The sequence below is a fragment of the Salvelinus sp. IW2-2015 genome, linkage group LG4q.1:29 (genome assembly GCF_002910315.2).
Source record: "Salvelinus sp. IW2-2015 linkage group LG4q.1:29, ASM291031v2, whole genome shotgun sequence".
NCBI lineage: Eukaryota > Metazoa > Chordata > Actinopteri > Salmoniformes > Salmonidae > Salvelinus > Salvelinus sp. IW2-2015.
The window spans coordinates 47,958,250-47,978,916 of NC_036842.1; the positions used below are offsets into that span (position 1 = coordinate 47,958,250).

Sequence of the window (20,667 nt, forward strand, 5' to 3'; positions counted from 1 at the left end):
AACAGTTTTCAGCTATGCTAACATAATTGCAAAAGGATTTTCAAATGATCAATTAGCCTTTTAAAATGATAAACTTGGATTAGCTAACACAACGTGCCATTGGAACACAGGAGTGATGGTTGATGATAATGGGCCTCTGTACACCTATGTAGATATTCCATAAAAAAATTATCTGCCGTTCCCATCTACAATAGTCAATTACAACATTAACAATGTCTACACTGTATTTCTGATCAATTTGATGTTATTTTAAATGGACAAAAAAATAGCTTTTCTTTCAAAAACAAGGACATTTCTAAGTGACCCCAAACTTTTGAACAGTAGTGTGTGTATATATATATAACGATTTAAGATGTCTTTGGTACATAATTGGTTCAAATCATACTTTATGTGCTTGTATACTTGTCACTAATTTACCTCCAAAGATATTTCACTACCCCCCTAAAGAAGGTGGCAGCAATAGACCTTATGGGTGAGTCTGCCAATAAATGTAACCTTTATTTAACTAGGCAAGTCAGAAGAAGGAGTAGTGGTAGTGGTAGTGGGATATCGCATTTTGCAACGTGGTTTAAAAAAGGGGGACACAGGAAATTAGTTTAAAGAGTATATTGAGTAGAACGTCATTAGATATAGTCTCAAATATTTMTTTGTATTTTTTAAGAGCATCGTGGCTGACAAGTAAGATTTAGTTTCTACCTGCCTCTGGCCCACACTTCAGTACAGTACGTGGCGGTAATGCACCATAACGTTGGATACCAACCGCCGATAAACCCCACCGAAGAAGAAGAACAGCGCTTCGAAGTTGGCTGCTTCGTGATTTCGACGCTTGCCTTGGAGCTCCAGTATCAAACGTAACATCACTAATTAATATGCATCTTTCAGCAATATCCAGGTGTTCTAATTTATTATATTTTTTTCTGCATTTCTGGAGTAGCTATAACGTTAGCTAGCTTTGCCAGATAGAGAAATAGCTATTTAGCTAGCTAACTTTACTTAGCTAACGTTATGTGAATTATTTGACTTTCAGGACGTAAAACTACTTGCAAGATTTAACGAACAACCATGAGCACTCAAGTAAGTGAAATAATTAGCTAACGTTAGCCAAAGCCAAGGTTAGTAGGTTGCTAAGTTAGCTAACGTTACTTCCTAGGTCTGTAATGTTCTGTTGTTTTAGGTAGCTAGCTAACAGTTATCTGCTTGGCTAATCTTGCGAGTAAAAAACATACAGGCGTGCTGAAATCAACATGAATGTGTCTGTTTCAGACATTGTCAGGTTCATTCATTCTCTCAGTAAGTCTCTGGGGGTGAACCAAAATCTGAATTTACAGAAGACGTTGAATATGGCGGTTTTCATTTTAAGCACATGAAGCAGCCATTCACCAGCATTTCCAAGTTTAATAATGTCAAAATAGGCTAGTGAGATACCCCTACCCGAGGTAGAACAAAACACATCCATGTTTTTTCACATCCCTAATGTCGCCCATTTTATGAAATGGATGGTTGTGCAAAAGTTATTGAATATTTATGAAGAATGTAAGCTTTACTTTTTGGTAGCTAATATAATAGACAACTTTCCAAGTCAAATTTGCTTTCATTCAGTGCTGTATCATCCTATCTGACAAAGATGCATACAGTTACATGTTTTTATTGTTGTGGCTAGTATAATCTAGCCACAGTGGGCTCTGACATCGGAATTTGTGTCCAAGGTTCCTTGAACGATTTTGTATCTTTGGCCCATACTCTTGTAATTGGGTCAAGGGCCACAGATTCTCTTTAGGACCACCATGGATTTAGCCTTAAATCCAATATGGTGTCCAAAATCCAATATGGCTGCCATAATACCATTTAATGGAGGTTAGCTGTCCAGGTAGCTGCACAATTCTGGGATAGATGCAGCGACAAGGCCAGTATCCTTCCTGTATGACTGTCGGGGTATTGGGGCTGTGTGGTGATCAGTTTCAAATTTACAACAGCAGGCACTCAGGATATGCGGCTTGCATTCCAACGATACCCATTGACTAATTGGAATGTTATCTCCGCCTGAATGATGCTGAGGATAAGAGTTTTGGATCCGTTCTGAAATTAACCTGGGGCATTCCCACTCGAACCTGATATGCCTAAATATACAGTATATCACAAAAGTGAGTACACCCCTCACATTTGTGTAAATATTTGAGTATCACTTTTCATGTGACAACACTGAAGAAATGACACTTTGCTACAATGTAAAGTAGTGAGGGTACAACTTGTATAACAGTGTACATTTGCTGTCCCCTCAAAATAACTCAACACACAGCCATTAATGTCTAAACCGCTGGCAACAAAAGTGAGTACACCCCTAAGTGAAAATGTCMAAATTGGGCCCAATTAGCCATTTTCCCTCCCCGGTGTCATGTGACTCGTTAGTGTTACAAGGTCTCAGGTGTGAATGGGGAGCAGGTGTGTTAAATTTGGTGTCATCGCTCTCACACTCCCTCATACTGACTGGTCACTGGAAGTTCAACATGGCACCTCATGGCAAAGAACTCTCTTGAGGATCKGAAAAAAAGAATTGTTGCTCTACATAAAGATGGCCTGGGCTATAAGAAGATTGCCAAGACCCTGAAACTGAGCTGCAGCACGGTGACCAAGACCATACAGCGGTTTAACTGGACAGGTTCCACTCAGAACAGGCCTCGCCATGGTCGACTAAAGAAGTTGAGTGCACGTGCTCAGCGTCATATCCAGAGGTTGTCTTTGGGAAATAGAAGTATGAGTGCTGCCAGCATTGCTGCAGAGGTTGAAGGGGTGGGGGGTCAGCCTGTCAGTGCTCAGACCATACGYCGTACACTGCRTCAAATTGGTCTGCATGGCTGTCGTCCCAGAAGGAAGCCTCTTCTAAAGATGATGCACAAGAAAGCCCGCAAACAGTTTGCTGAAGACAAGCAGACTAAGGACATGGATTACTGGAACCATGTCCTGTGGTCTGATGAGACCAAGATAAACGTATTTGGTTCAGATGGTGTCAAGCGTGTCTGGCGGCAACCAGGTGAGGAGTACAAAGACAAGTGTGTCTTTTCTACAGTCAAGCATGGTGGTGGGAATGTCATGGTCTGGGGCTGCATGAGTGCTGCCGGCACTGGGGAGCTACAGTTCATTGAGGGAACCATGAATGCCAACATGTACTGTGACATACTGAAGCAGAGCATGATCCCCTCCCTTCAGAGACTGGGCCGCAGGGCAGTATTCCAACATGATAACGACCCCAAACACACCTCCAAGACCACCACTGCCTTGCTAAAGAAGCTGAGGGTAAAGGTGATGGACTGGCCAAGCATGTCTCCAGACCTAAACCCTATTGAGCATCTGTGGGGCATCCTCAAACAGAAGGTGGAGGAGTGCAAGGTCTCTAACATCCATCAGCTCCGTGATGTCGTCATGGAGGAGTGGAAGAGGACTCCAGTGGCAACCTGTGAAGCTCTGGTGAACTCCATGCCCAAGAGGGTTAAGGCAGTGCTGGAAAATGATGGTGGCCACACAAAATATTGACACTTTGGACCCAATTTGGACATTTTCACTTAGGGGTGTACTCACTTTTGTTGCCAGCGGTTTAGACATTAATGGCTGTGTGTTGAGTTATTTTGAGGGTACAGCAAATTTACACTGTTATACAAGCTGTACACTCACTACTTTACATTGTAGCAAAGTGTCATTTCTTCAGTGTTGTCACATGAAAAGATATACTCAAATATTTACAAAAATGTGAGGGGTGTACTCACATTTCTGATATACTGTATATATTTTTTTTAATATAGAGACCCGTTCCGAGCGGACCCGAATACAACTAGTCTCGTTACATATTGACCTGGTCAGAGCTAGACATGGTCTGATCCGATCCAAGTAAGGGAAGCAGCAGAAAAGTAATTTTAAGCTACTTTTTATTAACCAGCGCTGTTAAAGCGTGAGAGGGAGAGAGGTGCAGCTCTAGCAGACRGCGATTGGCCCTACTGTGAGCGCGTGACATGGGGACCAGGGAGGGAGAAATGGCAACCAAACAAGCCGACTTGCGCTCTAGTAGACTAATAGCTGCCATAGCTAGGTTATTCACCATAAAATATGATTACGTAGTGCYTGTCTTGGACTGCATCAAACCGGAAGAAGCTACACTGAACAAAAATATGAACGCAACGTGAAATGTTGGTTTCATGAGCAGAAATAAAAGGTCCCAGAAATGTTGCCTACTCAGAAAGTTTCGAAATTCTTAATTTTCCGTATTGTCTGACCTTCATGTCTTAAAGTAGTGATGGACTGTTTCTCTTTGCTTATTTGAGCTATTCTTGCCATAATATGGACTTGGTATTTTACCAAATAGGGCTATCTTCTGTATACTACCCCTACCTTGTCAGAACACAACTGATTGGCTCAAACGCATTAAGAAGGAAAGAAATTCCACAAAATAACTTTTAACAAGTGTCATGACTCCAGTGAAGATCTGAAGATTCGGGTTACAGTTGGTCCGCTCTACAGCGCCCTCTCTCTCCCGCAGAGGGGTGAAGTTGGCCGTTTCATGACTGTTGTAAATACTGAAAACACTCTCTCCCACTCTGCAGAAATGGAAGTTAAAAATCCCTTTGTTACAACAGAGCGAGAGTTGCAGTATGGTAACATCAAAATATATTTCTGTAATCCAAACAGTTGGAAGGGTCCGTGGGTACATAAAGAACAATTGTCAGCTCAGTTGTTGTTTTGGGATCTCATTAAGGACGGTATAACAACATAAATGTATCTCTGTGTATATATTTCCCAGTTATCAGGTTTACATCCAAATGTTGTGGAACTTGTAGGATTAAATATTAAACTATTTGTGAGGTGAAATGTGATCTTGGCCTTCTAAATGAGAAAATGGTTTTCATGTAAAGTTTATCCATTCAGTAACCACGCCCATGTGAGCACAAACATTATGCCAAACATAATGGAACGGCCTTTTCCCCCAAGTGTTTAAAAGGACCCGCTGAAKAACTCTATAGACCAGTTACGTGCAGCGTCAGCTGAATACGGTACAAATGGTTAAGAAAACTACAAGACTAGAGATCAAGCAGGCGGACGGTGTTGAACCGGTTGTCATAAATGGTCAGACTCTATGAGACCAGAAAAACGTGGAGAGTGGCTGCACGTTGAAATGGTTAGAAACTAAGAAGGAGATGACTACACAGGAACATTCAGTCTGCAGCTGTTTAAGTACTTTAGTCTGGTAAACTTGACCGAGAACCACCGGGTGGTACGTTCAAAGAYCCATTCTAACGAACACTTCCTCTGGAAGATCCGTTCTCGACTTTCTGTCGAATTACTCCCCATAGATGGATCGAGCGTTTTAAACGGAGAGACAGCAAAGACATACACACGTAAATATGTACATTGCAATTATTTCGAAAGAGCGGCCGTTCATTAGCTAAGTATTCGCATTTCCATGAGCATAGTTATCAGCTGTATGTACGTTGATGGAATTCCTGTCTCTCCCTTTCCCTCTGTTTTGAATCCGGCATTTTGTGTAACAAGCTGTCATATCAGTTTTGTCCACTAGGGACTTTTCATTGCATTGTGTAGTAATCAATGTGCAAGCTATTCTGTTTGTGTTTATGTAATTATGTGTAGTTAGTAAATCAATAATTAACCCATTTGTATATCGCAGATTCATAATTTATGCTAGGGTTCATGCAGATATCCAAGAGTTTTGCAACATTCCGAATGAGACTGAAGATAAATAAGAATTAATTGACTGACGTAAGAGAGAAATATCTTGTTTAGTCGGGAGATAGTAACTTGTTAAATAACTTTTCCCGTGGTGCCCCAGATTACTACTTAATTAATTGTTATATGATTAATTGCATAATAATTGAATGTGGTATGTCATTTTTTTCAAAAATAACAGTCAAACACAGTGGTTAGAGCATTAGGCCAGTAACCGAAAACCGAAAGGTTGCTTGATCGAATTCCCGAGCTGACAAGGTAAAAATCTGTCGTTCTGCCCCTGAACAAGGCAGTTAACCCACTGTTCCCCGGTAGGCCGTCATTGTAATTAAGAATTTGTTCTTAACTGACTTGCCTATTTAAATAAAGGTTACATTTTTAAAATCATTTAAAAAGACACGGTACAAGGCACACCTGTTAATTGAAATGCATTCCAGGTGACGACCTCATGAAGCTGGTTGAGAGAATGCCAAGTGTGCGCAAAGCTGTTAAGGGTGGCTACTTTGAAGAATCTCAAATATAAAATGTATTTTGATTCAACACTTCTTCTTTTTTTGGTTACTACGTGATTCCATATGAGTTGGTTCATAGTTTTGATGTCTTCACTATTATTTTACGATGAAGAAAATAGTAAAAGTAAAGAAAAACCTTGGAATGAGTAGGTGTCAACTTCTGACTGGTACTGCATATGCCTGCATGTATATATGTGTTGRTGCTCATGTCTCCGCCCTAACAATGAGTTGTCCCAAAAGCGTGAAGGCTATAGAAACGCATTGGGCTTATTTTGGCTTTGCCTCTTCCTCTCTGGATAAAATCTGACCTTTCCTGCTGCTGGATCAGTAATTGCAGTAATGAGTGATTTTATTGCCGGTGGATTTAGACCTTGTTTTTGAAGAACATACCGGAAGTAAGGACAATAGTTGCTTAGCGAAACTCCATTATTTTTTAAGTACTGAGTGTATTTTTAAGCTGGTGAATGGCAGCTGCCTGGGCTTAAAAGAATCGCCATATTCAATGTCTCCTGTAAACCCAGATTCTGTTTCGGGTAGGGGGAAGCCATGTAAGGTGATCACATAATGAGTTGTGAAAGCTACCTGTGCGTGATTCAATATCAATTTATTTTCTTTCCAGTACAGTATTCTGTTCAAGCAAGAACATGGTGAGTTTTGTCTTAACTCATCCTCAATATTAACCCCCCTGTTACAGACTCATTACATATTTAAATGACTATTTTCCTTTAAATGGAATGTCATTTGACACCTTGTAATTCCATTTTTGGTGTGTCTAATATGTGTGTTTGCCCACAGCCCACGACGATGCCATCTGGACTGCTGCGTGGGGTAGAAGTGAGCGGGATGGATTGGAGACAATAGTCACTGGCTCTCTGGACGACATGGTGAAAGTCTGGAAATGGTAATACACTGCATATTTTGAATTGAATTGAGCCAGTACGGTCGGTCTACACTAAGTTGACTGCTCTGTTCTCTCTCTTGCCACTCAGGTCAGACGAAAAGCTGGAGCTGCAGTGGACCCTGGAGGGCCACCAGCTGGGTATAGTCTCAGTGGACGTCAGTCCCAACGGAGCCATAGCAGCCTCCAGCTCGCTGGATGCCCACATACGCCTCTGGGACCTTGAGTTCGGCAAGCAGATCAAGTCCATGGATGCGGGCCCAGGTAGGACATTGTCTGGTGGCTTTTCAGCCACATTATGTCCGGCGAGGGCATGTGTAGCAGCAAAGGCTGGGGACAATGCCATTTTCATTCAGGAAATTCATGTAAACTCCATGAATTGAAAAAGCCCATTCAGTTATTTTTTCATGATTTGGGATTGACCCCAACCATGATCTTCAACATTGAAGTTGAAGTACTATGCTCAAATGTGGTTCATAGGGTCAGGTTTTGTCAAGCTGCCACCCTGTACAAGGCTCACATGGCTCAACTGAGTGATCACGACCGACAAACTTGCAGCCAAAGCTATTGACACAAGACATATTCCCCTCTGCAGTTGTGTATGATTTGTTTTAGTTGTTGACTAATTGTAGTTCAGGCCATAGCCATAGGAGTTATAACTCAATAAATTGGTTATAAAGCCTGCTGAGCTGACTAACCCTGTGTCTGTTCACCAGTGGTGGCAGCCCTCCGCTCCTCTCTCTGATTGAGGGGTTGGGTTAAATGCGGTAGACACATTTTAGTTGAACGCATTCAGTTGTACAACTGACTAGGTATCCCTTTTCCCAAATAAAACGTGTGTTTAGTGAGTCCGCCAGATGAGGCAGTAGGGATAACCAGGGATTGTCTCTTTTAAGTGCGTGAATTGGACAATGTTTCTGTCCTGCTAAGCATTTAAAATGTAGAGAGTACTTTTGGGTGTCAGAGAAAATGTATGGAGTAAAAACTACATTATTTTCTTTAGGAATGTAGTGAAGTAAAAGTTTTCCAAAATATAAATAATACAGTACAGATACCCCCAAAAACTACTTAAGTAGTACCTTAAAGTATTTTTACTTAAGTGCTGTTCACACTGTACAGTATCCTCAAGGGTCACACCTTTATTCTGTTTCTCTCGTCGTTCCAATAGAACAGCTTAAGGAGAAACAAAGTAGCGCAGAAGTGTCCTGGCTTTTACTTCTGTGGGCTTCAATGTCACCCTTATGTTTTCTCTCTGTGGTTTTCTGTATTCAGTAATGTAATGAAGGGTATTTTGTCTCATTCCAGTTGATGCATGGACAGTAGCCTTCTCCCCAGACTCCAAATACATTGCCACAGGAAGCCATCTTGGAAAGGTCAACATCTTTGGGGTTGAAAGCGGCAAGAAGGAGTACTCTTTGGACACCAGAGGGAAATTCATACTGAGTATAGCCTACGTAAGATACAGTCAAGATTGAATTATGTTTATTGTGGGAAATTTTACTGATTATTACAATAGAACAAGTGTTCACTCAAAATACATATTATAGGTCCCCACACACACACACACACACACATTTTTCACACTTACAGTGTTCGCTAGTTTAACAACACATCTTGTCCAGCTGTGTATGTAACATTTCACATAAACCCTGTTTTTTTTGTCTGCATCGAAGTAGCGGTCCTTGTACATAGCATCGAGCATGGTGGTGACACAGTAAAGAGAGAATGCCACCRAATCGCTTGTTCACAGCCTGTGTCGGCAGTTTTGTTGAGCAGGCGTTTCAATGCCATGACCGAGGGTATCACGTCTGCTGCAGGTGCAGTTGATGAGCTTATTTATCGAGTCAGTTCGAATGGAGCTAGCTAGTGTGTTCATGTTTCAAACATGTTCTCAAATGCCATTGAAATGGCAGCAGCGGTATGACAACCAGCACAATCATGAACATGCAATCCTCAACGACCCACTGTGCTGTCAGACTCAGCATGCTCATGGGGCTGATATCGCTGGTCCAAATGTCAGTTGTGACGCTATTACTGTGTAACTCTGGTAGGGCAACATCTGAAAAATAGCGCACTTGGTAGTGTGTACCGGTGCTCGACCAGTCGGCGAATGCCAACATCACCCACGACAGAGAACAGTTGATTGTCAAGGGCAATGAATCCCATTATCTTGGCGTTAATGGATTTCGCCTTTGAGTTGTCTCGCTGAAATGTTCTTACTCTTTCAAATCACTGCTGGACTTGCTGACTGCTTGTTGACTGATCCACACAGCAGGATTGTGGGTTAGGAATGCTGTGTTGCAAGTGTAGCGCAAAATTTGACGTGGTGTCATTAACGTCATGCACCTACATTTATATAGGTATGCAGTCAGCTTTGACAGTCAGTGTCAGGTGGCGATAATCAATGGCCATTTTTAGAGTGAGGAGAGAGGATGGAGGAAGCGTGCCTTGAAGCTCTGGTATCTTCTATGACATGTATTATCTGAGTTAGGCCCACTGAATTATACTACAGAGGAGCAGCTTCTATGGAACTTTGAATGTCTTTGAACTTCCCAGTTGGTTTAACGTTGAACCAGTGAAAATGTTAGCTAGCTATCTAACAAGTTTGTTTGCAGAGCAGCTCTAAGTTAAAAAAACACATTTACTTTTTTTTGAAGTTAATAAATCCAATGTGAAACGTGATGACTTTAGTATCCTTAACTAGTATTGAAAAAGTCAATCCATTCTTCTTTAAACATCTCTTCTGAATTACACTTAACATTCACATTGTCAGTAGGCTATAGTAAGCTATGCTTCAGAAGGGAGGGGCAGGTAGCCTACGCACACCCACTGGCAAAGATTTACAGCTGGCAGGCAGACACTGCAGTAAGTTTCTGAGTGACAGAATGAGGGCTTGGCATAGGTGTTTTTTTTTTGGGGGGGGGGGGCAATTTGTGGGACTGGGAAAAAATGCCCAGAACTTAAAATATTATCACCCGCTTCCCCCGGTTCCGCCGCATCCACGGTGAAAGGTGGCAGAGCTAGAGCGGTGTTTGTCAGAGAATGAGACGTCACGAAAATCGGTTTATACGTGAAAACGTCTGTAGCGTCCAAACTATTATGACCCTTCTATGGAAAGATGACTCTCACGAACACGATGGTGTTCTCCGTTTTGCTCATATGACCCCCCCCCCCCCCCCACCCCAAAAAAAAGCATCTTGGGACTTACAGCTGATCTGCCAACTTCTGTCTGTAGCGTCCGAACAGTTTGCTACACACTAATATGGCCCCGCTGTGGAAAGGTGTCTCTCTCACAAACAAGTCAGTCTGTCATGGAAAGAGCAGGTGTTCCTAATGTTTGGGTTACTTGAGTAACCCCGGTTCTATGAGAATACAAGTGAGCTGTCACTGCTTTTCTCTGCTTGCAAGAGCGCAAGGAAGAGGCACGCTCGAGAATAACCAGTTGGCGGGCGAGTGGCTCCCTTTATGAAGGAGAGGGACTCACTTCATTCGCCACTTTACCTGTGTCTCTGACACTGTAATTGGATACTTCAAGCTTGTGACCCACCTTGCTTATCCCATAAAACCAGGGTTACACAAGTAACCTAACATTTTAAAGAACTGAGTTGCTGCTGATCTTACTTTTCTCTGACCTTTTTTTCAGAGCCCTGAAGGTCCCGAAGCTCATGCACATGTGCGGATCATGTTCTGCGCATGTTTATGCTCTACTTTAAGTAGTAGGGAACAGGCTACTCTGGCAAATGGTGCTTGTTTAATAAAGTTAGATCAAAGCTGAATCAATGTCTGCAAGATCATAATATTCTACATAACAGAACTGAATATAATAGCGTAGTATGTTACAGTAAGACAAATCCCAAATTTTTCGCGGTAATTGAGGTAATATGTACATGTAGGTAGAGGTAAAGTGACTAGCAGCATAAAAAAGGGGGGGGGGGTCAATGCAAATAGTTAATGTAGCCATTTGATTAGCTGTTCAGCAGTCTTATGGCTTGGGGTTAGAAACTGTTAAGGAGCCTTTTGGACCTAGACTTGGTGCCCGATACTGCTTGCCGTGCGGTAGCAGAGAGAMCAGTCTGACTAGGGTGGCTGGAGTCTGACAATTTTTAGGGCCTCTGACACTGCCTGGTATAGAGGTGTTGGATTGCAGGAAGCTTGGCCCCAGTGATGTGCTTGGCCGTACGCACTACCATCTGTAGCACCTTGCGGTCGGATGCCGAGGAGTTGCCATATCGGGCCGTGTGTTTGGGTCATGTGGACATCAAGGAACTTGACTCTCTCTACCTGCTCTACTACAGCCCTGTCGATGAGAATACACCGGTAGGCTAGCTACAGTTTAACACCATCTGCTCTGAATTTCGCTCACTTTACATCATTCAACTACTTCGAAACGACACTATAACTCGATCTAAATCCATATTGAGACTGAGATCAAATGGTTGGTATAGAGATGCTTCATAGTTATTTCACCGGTAAAACTATCAGTCACGATTGACAGTGCGAAATGTGAAGGAAAGGACACAACAAATGTGTGTATAGTAGAGGTAAAGAAACATGCGTAGAACATCTTACGCACATGCGCAGAAGCTTCGGGACCTTTAGTGCTCGGGAAGAAAGGTTGAGAAAAGTCGGAGCCACAGCCTTTAAAGAATTGTCAGTGCTGCAACTATCAAATGTTCCCGATTTTTAATGAATTCACTTCTTCAGCTGGCAGTGGTTCATAGTTTTTATCCCACATTTCCCCCATGATTACATCAATAACATCTAGTTAAACGTTCAAATACAACTGCTCAAAACAAGCTTTATAACTATCAGAAATACTTGAATTGTATTTTTTCCTATCTTTTTTCCAGAGTCCAGACGGAAAGTACTTGGCCAGTGGAGCTATAGATGGAATCATTAACATCTTTGACATTGCCACTGGGAAACTACTCCATACGCTGGAAGGTACATTCTCTGGCCTCTGTGTCCCTCAACCACTTTCTCCCACAGCCAAGCACCAGTCGTCATGTCACCAGAATAAGACCCTTGTTATTTATTGGAAAGCAGCATCAAGCACATCACTGTGCACTTTCAACACCCAGTGAAGTTCATTACAATTTATTTAATCTGTAGCCTATTAAACTTAATGCTTTCCTGGGTCGTAGTGGGATAATATACCATTGCGTGATTACAAGTTTACGCCTATGGTTATTATATCAATATTTGCACATAAAGGTGTTTTGGTCATTTCTCGCATAAATTAATTTTACCGGCACAAAAAGATCCCACCTTTTGCGTATTTTGTTTTGTCAACATTTGTTAAGTACTTTACTCTCATAAAAAGGTTGGATGGAAACCTGGTTAGTAAAACATTTCACTGGCTGCTATGTGACTCAATCAACAATGGACAATGTCATGCRTCTTCATATTGAAGGGGTATAGCTCTCACGAATTGTCAGCACTGAAGACAAGCTGTGTGTGTTTTAATCGAGCATGCTGTCTCCCCCTCTCTGTAGGTCACGCCATGCCTATCAGATCGCTGACGTTCTCTCCAGACTCACAGCTCTTAGTCACAGCCTCAGATGATGGCTACATCAAGATTTATGACGTGTAAGTTCACTGGGGAGTTAATGGCCATCTGACTCGCCTGCTCTCATTTTAGGGTATTGTGGTGTAGAATAAGAATCCTACAGACTGTTCCAAACAAGTAAAAAATGCATGGCTGTATTGCTTTGTGTTCAAGKCAATGTATCCATGAATTGAATATTGGGGATATATTTGAAACAACTTTCTAAATCTTGGTGGTTCTCTTTGAGATCCAATTGAAATGTCAAATTACATTATGTCGCTCAGGTCCACGCTGACTTCCAGTGATGGCTCACCCTAAAATCACCCCAAAGTTTGTCAGATCTTTTCAGACCTCAACAGTGGGTGTTGCTGTTGCTATCACGCTCCTTTTTTGGAAAACATGTAATTATTTGAAAAAAAGTATTAACTGACACATATGGTTGCAAAGCTACCGGTAATATGGCAATCTTTGGTAACTTTTTGTTCATTTATACATAAAAAAGTTAGTATTATATTGTCTATAAGTTTCTAGTGGCTAGACCATATGGTTCAAGATAAAATAGCCTAATTAATGAAATGGTTCAAGATAAAATAGCCTAATTAATRAAAAAAGCATCTAATCAACAATGGCATTATTTTCAATTTACTCTTCCAACTTTTTCCACAACTGCCACCAGTTTGGAGCAAAAACACTGACAACAAAAACATAGTAAAATAAATGTGTAAATATGCGGAAACCCTCATTAAACACCAATGGTATACGCTAAATTGATGATAATTTATAACTTTGTTATTCTATTTTAAAATATTAACTTTTTTTTGGTTGAATTTTACCCCCTTATCTCCCCAATTTCGTGGTATCCAATTGTTAGTAGTTACTATCTTGTCTCATCGCTACAACTCCCGTACGGGCTCGGGAGAGACGAAGGTCGAAAGCCATGCGTCCTCCGAAACACAACTCAACCAAGCCGCACTGCTTCTTAACTTCTTATGGCTGCAATCCCGGTAACGGATGATATGACAACAGCCAGTGAAAGTGCAGGGTGCCAAATTCAAAACAACAGAAATCTCATAATTAAAATTCCTCAGACATACATGTGTCTTATACCATTTTAAAGGTAATCTTGTTGTTAATCCCACCAAAGTGTCCGATTTCAAATATGCTTTTCAGCGAAAGCACTACAAACAATTATGTTAGGTCACACCAAACCACAATAAGCACAGCCATTTTTCCAGCGAAAGATAGCAGTCACAAAAAGCAAAAATAGAGATAAAATGAATCACTAACCTTTGATGATCTTCATCAGATGACACTCATAGGACTTCATGTTACACAATACATGTATGTTTTGTTTGATAAAGTTCATATTTATATAAAAAAAATCTGAGTTTACATTGGCACGTTACATTCACTAGTTCCCAAAAACATCCAGTGATAGTGCATAGTATTTCAATAGAAATACTCATCATAAATGTAGATGATAATACAAGTATACACATGGAATTATAGATATGTCAGATTTAAAAAAAACTTTACGGAAAAAGCAAACCATGCAATAATCTGAGACGGAGCTCAGAACAATAGTCAAATTAGCCGCCATGTTGGAATCAACAGAAACCAGAAATTACATGATAAATATTCCCTTTGATGATYTTCATCAGAATGCACTCCCAGGAATCCCAGGTCCACAATAAATGCTTGATTTGTTTGATAATGTCCGTTATTTATGTCCAATTAGCACGTTTGGTAAACAATTCCAAAGTTCACTAAAACGTGACAATGTCCAAAAGTTCCGTAACAGTCAGTAGAAACATGTCAAACGATGTATTGAATCAATCTTTAGAATGTTGTTAAAATAAATCTTGAATAACGTTCCAACCGGAGAATTACATTGACTTCAGATGAGCGATGGAACGGAGCTGCCTCTCATGTGAGCGCGCGTGGTCAAAGAATGTTCACCTCATGGCAGTGGTGACTCAATCCTGTCTCCTTCGGACCCCCTTCACAACAGAGTCATCAGACAGTTCTACAGACTGTTGACATCTAGTGGAAGCCGTAGGAAGTGAATACTCATTCATATCTCGCTGTGATTTCAATGGGATCTTGGTTGAAACTCGACCAACCTCAGAATTTTCACTTCCTGTTTGGATTTTTTCTCAGGTTTTTGCCTGCCATATGAGTTATGTTATACTCACAGACATAATTCAAACGGTTTTAGAAACGTCAGAGTGTTTTCTATCCAATAATAATAATAATATTAATATATTAGTAACTGGGACTGAGGAGCAGGCCGTTTACTTTGGGCACCTTTCATCCAAGCTACTCAATACTGCCCCTGCAGCCATAAGAAGTTAACACAGCGCGCATCCAACCCGGAAGCCAGCCGCACCAATGTGTCGGAGGAAACACCGTGCACCTGGCGACCTGGTTAGCGTGCACTGCGCCCGGCCCGCCACAGGAGTCGCTAGTGCGCGATGAGACAAGGATATCCCTACCGGCCTAACCCGGACGACGCTAGGCCAATGGTGCGTTGCCCCATGGACCTCCCGGTCGCGGCCGGCTGCGACAGAGACTGGGCGCRAACCCAGAGTCTCTGGTGGCACAGCTAGCCCTAGACCACTGCGCCACCCGGGAGGCCCATATTTAAATGAGATAATTAGACACCTGTGGAAATCTGAAGGGCCCAACAAGGCCACTAGATGTCACCTGATAAAATTCCCATAACGTTGAAAGTCACAAATTCCGGTAGTTTAATGGTAAAATTCAAAAGTTTTGTAATATACCCTCCCCTTTTAACCCTAGACCCAGATAATCACCAAAATTCACCCAAAAGCTACAGGTGGTGCCAGTGTATACACTATACAGTGCATCGGAAAGTATTCAGACCCCTTCACTTTTTCCACATTTTATGTTACAGCCTTATTCTAAAATAGGTCAAATTCATTTTTTCCCTCATCAATCCACACACAATACCTCATAATGAAGAAGCGAAAACAGGTTTTTAGACATGTTTGCAAATTTATTTCAAATAAAGAAACATACCTTATTTAAGTACTCAGTTTCCATTGATCACCCTTGAGATGTTTCTACAACTTGATTGGAGTCCACCTGTGGTAAATTCAATTGATGGAAAGGCACACACCTGTCTATATAAGGTCCCACAGTTGATAGTGCATTTCAGAGCAAAAACGAAGCGCAAAAACAAGACAGGATTGTTTCGAACGAAGCACAGATCTGGGGAAGGGTACCAAAACATTTCTGCAGCATTGACGGCCCCCAAGAACACAGTGGTGTCCATCATTCTTAAATGGAAGAAGTTTGCAACTACCAAGACACTTCCTAGAGCTGGTCCCATCATGCGTTACAAAAAAATTACTTGTTTGTCCATTTCTCTTGGAACTTTGTTTTCTTGACTCAACCATATCCTTCTCTTAGCCACCGGAGCCACATGGGCTAGCTACATTTCCCCGCTGCCATCTTCTTGATTTTCCAGGTTCTCCCCGGTGGTTGTTTGTTCATAGCTGTCATGTTGTTCTCCGGCTCTTCCCTCATTTTATTGTCAATAGATTTACGTTTCTTTTTGACAATAAATCGATCCATGTCAACCAGACTGCAAAATTAGCTAGTAGCAAACTGATGTGTGTCGGTCGCTGTAGTTGAGCAGTTGCATTCTATTTCAGCCTTTCTGTTCAACAGCTGCGCTATACTGCCATCTATCTGCTGTCCAGAGTACAATATATATATTCATTAAATTAAGTGATTCAGGCCTGCATCAAACACATTGAATTGAAATTGTATCATTTATGTATTATGAATGGGAAATAGGAAAATTACCGTGAGCCGCAAATTAAGGGCTCATTCGGGCCGCGCAATGAATACCACTGATTTGGAGTAAATTTTTCCCAGAAGGGTGGAGGCTGTTATAGCAGCAAAGGGGGGACCAACTCCATATGATTTGGAATGAGATGTTCGACGAGCACATGTCCACATACTTTTGGTCATGTAGTGTATGTATTTTATTAACACTTGGAAAATGTTGTTTTACAGGCAGCATGCCAAGTTGGCAGGCACTCTGAGTGGCCACGCGTCCTGGGTCCTCAACGTAGCTTTCTCCCCTGACGACACGCATTTTGTGTCCAGGTAAAGTGTGTGTGCTTGTCTTAAGTCAGTAACTGTTTTGGTTTTTAATAGTAAGTTCCTAGATCATATTTGATGTGATTTAATAATGGCAGGTGCCAAATTATTGTCACTCGCATTTCTTTCACCATTCCAGTTATGTAAAATCAGTGATAAAGTCAATGATGGGAGAAGGAAGAGGTCCTATTTCCAAAATGTTCCAACAAGTTGTTTTTTTCACGCACATTCAGATTTTAAGGGCTAGAGTCTATAKACTACAAATGACAGGTGTGACGCCAAGAAGTGTTATGAATCTTTGGGATGACAAAATTACTTTTGTCTTTGCTCCTCTCAGTTCCTCAGACAAGAGTGTAAAGGTTTGGGACGCCAGCTCCAGGGTGTGTGTCAACACRTTCTTCGACCATCAGGACCAGGTGAGAACATTCAGTCAACTCCCAACGGCGTACATTTTGTTKAGAAAGCACTTCTCGTTTTACAATCCATAAAGTGCATGCTCGATCGTATTATGGATTGGGTGAACAGGACTCATAGCCTTAATCCGCCATATTATTTTCACCTACAGTCTGATCACAAAAGAAAGAAAATGAGGGAAGGGATTAATAATATTATTGGGTCTAACAGCCATATACAATACAGTACACTCATCTCTTGCCCCCTTCGGTGTTATTGTGGCTGGCCACTCAAAAGAATATGGGAATTGATGTGGCTGTTGTCCTACTATGCCCCCTCCTGTCTTTCTGTTATGTCTCAGCGTTGGCAGACTGAATAATCCGAGCTGTCGTTAGATCTCCACTGCAGACGCCTGTAGGGAGGCTTAATCATCTCTGGAAGAAAGCTACACATTTACAGACATTGCTCTGAGGAGAGATCAGAGGCAGTTGAGTGTCTGGTCTGCTTTCCATTTTTAGCCTCTGTCTGAATGAAAGCTGCTAGGAAGTCAAGAGAGTGATATGGACAAAAGCAGCTGATTAAAATCATCTCTCTTTTGTAGCAGTATCTCTCGTTCCGACTGGTCACAATAGACAGAGGAGCTCTTCTTGCTTTTCAGAGGTCGAATGGATTATTGATGAAAGAACATCCCTTGGTTGTCCCACCATCATTTAATCATTTCAAAGGATGCTTTTTTTTTTTACAGAACAGTAAGATCTGAAAACTTGTCTGAATACATTTGATGGTGCAGTAGTACACCTGCATTCTGAACTGGTTTTGAAATGCCTAGAGTATTTTAAGGGACATGGTGTGTTTTTCCAACTCTGCCACTGTTTTTACACTTAACTGCTGCCTTGCATGTTGTTCAAGTCTTGTCGTCTGCTTTTTTCCCCCCTAGGTGTGGAGTGTGAAATACAACGGCACAGGTTCTAAGATCGTATCTGTTGGAGATGACCGGGCCATCCATATCTATGATTGTCCCATGTGATGCACCAGCTCTCATTCCTACCACCTCTCCCAGCTGCAGACCAGGCAGCCTGAATACTGGCRCTCTAGTAAGAGTACCACAGCTTATCTTGCCTGGCTCATCCTACTTATGGTGCAGCTCAATATTCTGACTTGCTCTCCTTCCTCTCATCTGCACTGATTTGAAAATTCACATTCACAAGCCCTGCTCCTTCTCATGGAGATGGAAGGTGAGGAGAGGAAGTCCATTTAGACTATTGAGATGCACCTATGGCCTAGCTCAGTCAGAACAGCCCATGGTTGCTCCACTGAGCCAGAGCTAAACTGCAATCAAAAATGATTGTGGGAGGTTCAATGTCATTGATTATTTTGCACTTCACTATACCTTGCCCTCCTTTTGTTGTACTCCAAATAAAGGATTTTTTGTATTTTCATTTTCCCAACTAATTTGAGTTAATATTCCTTCCTACCGGTGCAATATTTATTCATTTAACTTTTCAACATTTGCAGTAGATCTAAATTAATGTCCCCRCAAATTAAAATACAGCAGATGTTTCCACAAACAATTACTGTACACAGGATTTCTGTGAAAAGTGAGGAAGCACACATTTCAATCAGCATGAACTTCCATCTCAGGCTTGCACCAAGGCTAYAGTTAGTTATCCTATTACATTACATGCTCAAGAAGGTCTTGCAAACCAGTGCTCCATCCTGTGACCAAAAATCAGTACTGCATATAGAATTAATTCCTATTCCAAAGTTAAGAAAACTGCAACATAAATGGACACATTTGCACTTTGCCCAACTGCCCATGTTAAGGTGGCACMGAAAAGTTTCCCCCGGAATTTTTTTCCTTTACCTGGGGAGGGTCCGTGGGCATGCAGCCACATGAGATTATATTTTTGTAGAAAGATGATTAAATGTATCCCCAACTGATGCACCAGAGTAGGCTTTAATTTATTAGACTGAAGCATGGGRTTTCCCATCCGCATTTACCTCATTGAAAACCCCCAAAGTATGAAATGCTAATATACATTGGCACWACAAGGTTTTTACTAGAAGAAAAAAATTGGTGTTAGGTGGCAATTTGGCACGGTCGCAGGCTGAAAGTTTAGGGTGCAGATAAAATGTAAGTTAATTTCCTGCAATTCTACACATTGTCATAGCTTATGCAGTGTTATGTTACCTGGTTGATTTTATGTTTGAGTCAATGGGGGCTCCATACCATGATGTTTGTAATTTGATTCTCCCTTACGCTCTTTATTTTGGTGATTAGTTCTCAAAGATGTTATTTTACAATATGTCCATTATCTTTTCTACATACTATCTGATTTTAGTCATTTCATTTTACACAAATGTTACCATCACAAATGTTTATTTTAAGAATGTAACATTTTTAGGAGTGGCAGTGATGATAAATCTAGGGGTTAATGGCAATTGGTGTAACATTGAGGATCAAATCAGCTTCAGGCACACTGTAGGGTTGTTACACAAGTAGGCCTGGTCCTGAAAGTGTGAAGTCCAATTTATTGTACAAACTGTCAATGACCTTGCAATTCAAATTCATGAGTTATGATTTTTTGCTAAGCATTAGGAGAAACTTAAAGGCTGGGTGGGTGTGCTGTGACAGTATTTGACATTTTCCATCAAGTTAAAATAACTTAAATCTATTTACTTTATCCAAAACACAGTTGTGACCTGAAATTGTTGCTATCTCATTGAAGAAATAACACCCTATCCAGTTAACATGGGTATACTTCACAACTGAGCATGGTGCCAAATATCGCCACTCATATTTGAGGAAGGTATGAGCAGATGGGCAAATTCATAATGCGTGAATGCTTACAAACAAGGTTAATTTCATGAACTAAAATCAATGAAGTGCAACAGTTCAGTCTACAACTTACAGAAAAAAAGTTGAAATATTCATAACACAACCATATTCACTATAGCATATACTCCATGAAATGTATGTAGTACATTTAGAAACCATTAATTCAATTGCTAAATCAAATTTTAGCCAAGAAACACTTCATAGAGCATTTTATTGTGGCATGTTTCAGGACAATGGTCTCCTAAAATGGCTGCCTCACCATGATCAAAAGTATGTGGACACCTGCTTGTCGAACATCTCATTCCAAAATCATGGGCATTCATATGGAGTTTGTACCCCCATTTCCTGCTGTAACGGCCTCCACTCTGCGAAGGCTTTGCACTAGATGTTGGAACATTGCTGCGGGGACTCCACCAAACTTTACAGTTGGCACTGCATTCAGGCAAGTAGCATTCTCCTGGCATCCGCCAAACCCAGACTCATCTGTCAGACTGCCAGATGGTGAAGTGTTTCCACTGTTCCAGAGTCCAATGGCAGCAAGCGTTTACATCACTCCAGCTGACGCTTGGCATTGCGCATGGTGATCTTAGGGTGTCCATTTCATGAAGCTCCAGAC

The 20,667-nt window shown here is 41.3% G+C and overlaps 1 protein-coding gene across 2 annotated transcripts; it reads left to right on the forward strand.

Annotated features, from left to right (window-relative positions):
- Nucleotides 1-659: 659 nt before the first annotated feature.
- Nucleotides 660-18,651, forward strand: skic8 (SKI8 subunit of superkiller complex). Of its 2 annotated transcripts, none has more exons than XM_023984827.2 (11): nucleotides 660-851; nucleotides 1,028-1,074; nucleotides 6,859-6,886; nucleotides 7,035-7,140; nucleotides 7,229-7,401; nucleotides 8,443-8,591; nucleotides 11,988-12,081; nucleotides 12,633-12,726; nucleotides 16,733-16,825; nucleotides 17,157-17,235; nucleotides 18,150-18,651. In XM_023984827.2, the coding sequence occupies exons 2-11, from the start codon at nucleotides 1,063-1,065 to the stop codon at nucleotides 18,237-18,239; spliced, it is 918 nt and encodes a 305-aa protein (XP_023840595.1). In that variant the 5' UTR covers nucleotides 660-851; nucleotides 1,028-1,062; the 3' UTR covers nucleotides 18,240-18,651. The 2 variants fall into 2 exon arrangements, with proteins under 2 accessions (XP_023840595.1, XP_023840596.1); XM_023984828.2 differs by having other exon boundaries at nucleotides 781-892.
- Nucleotides 18,652-20,667: the final 2,016 nt, after the last annotated feature.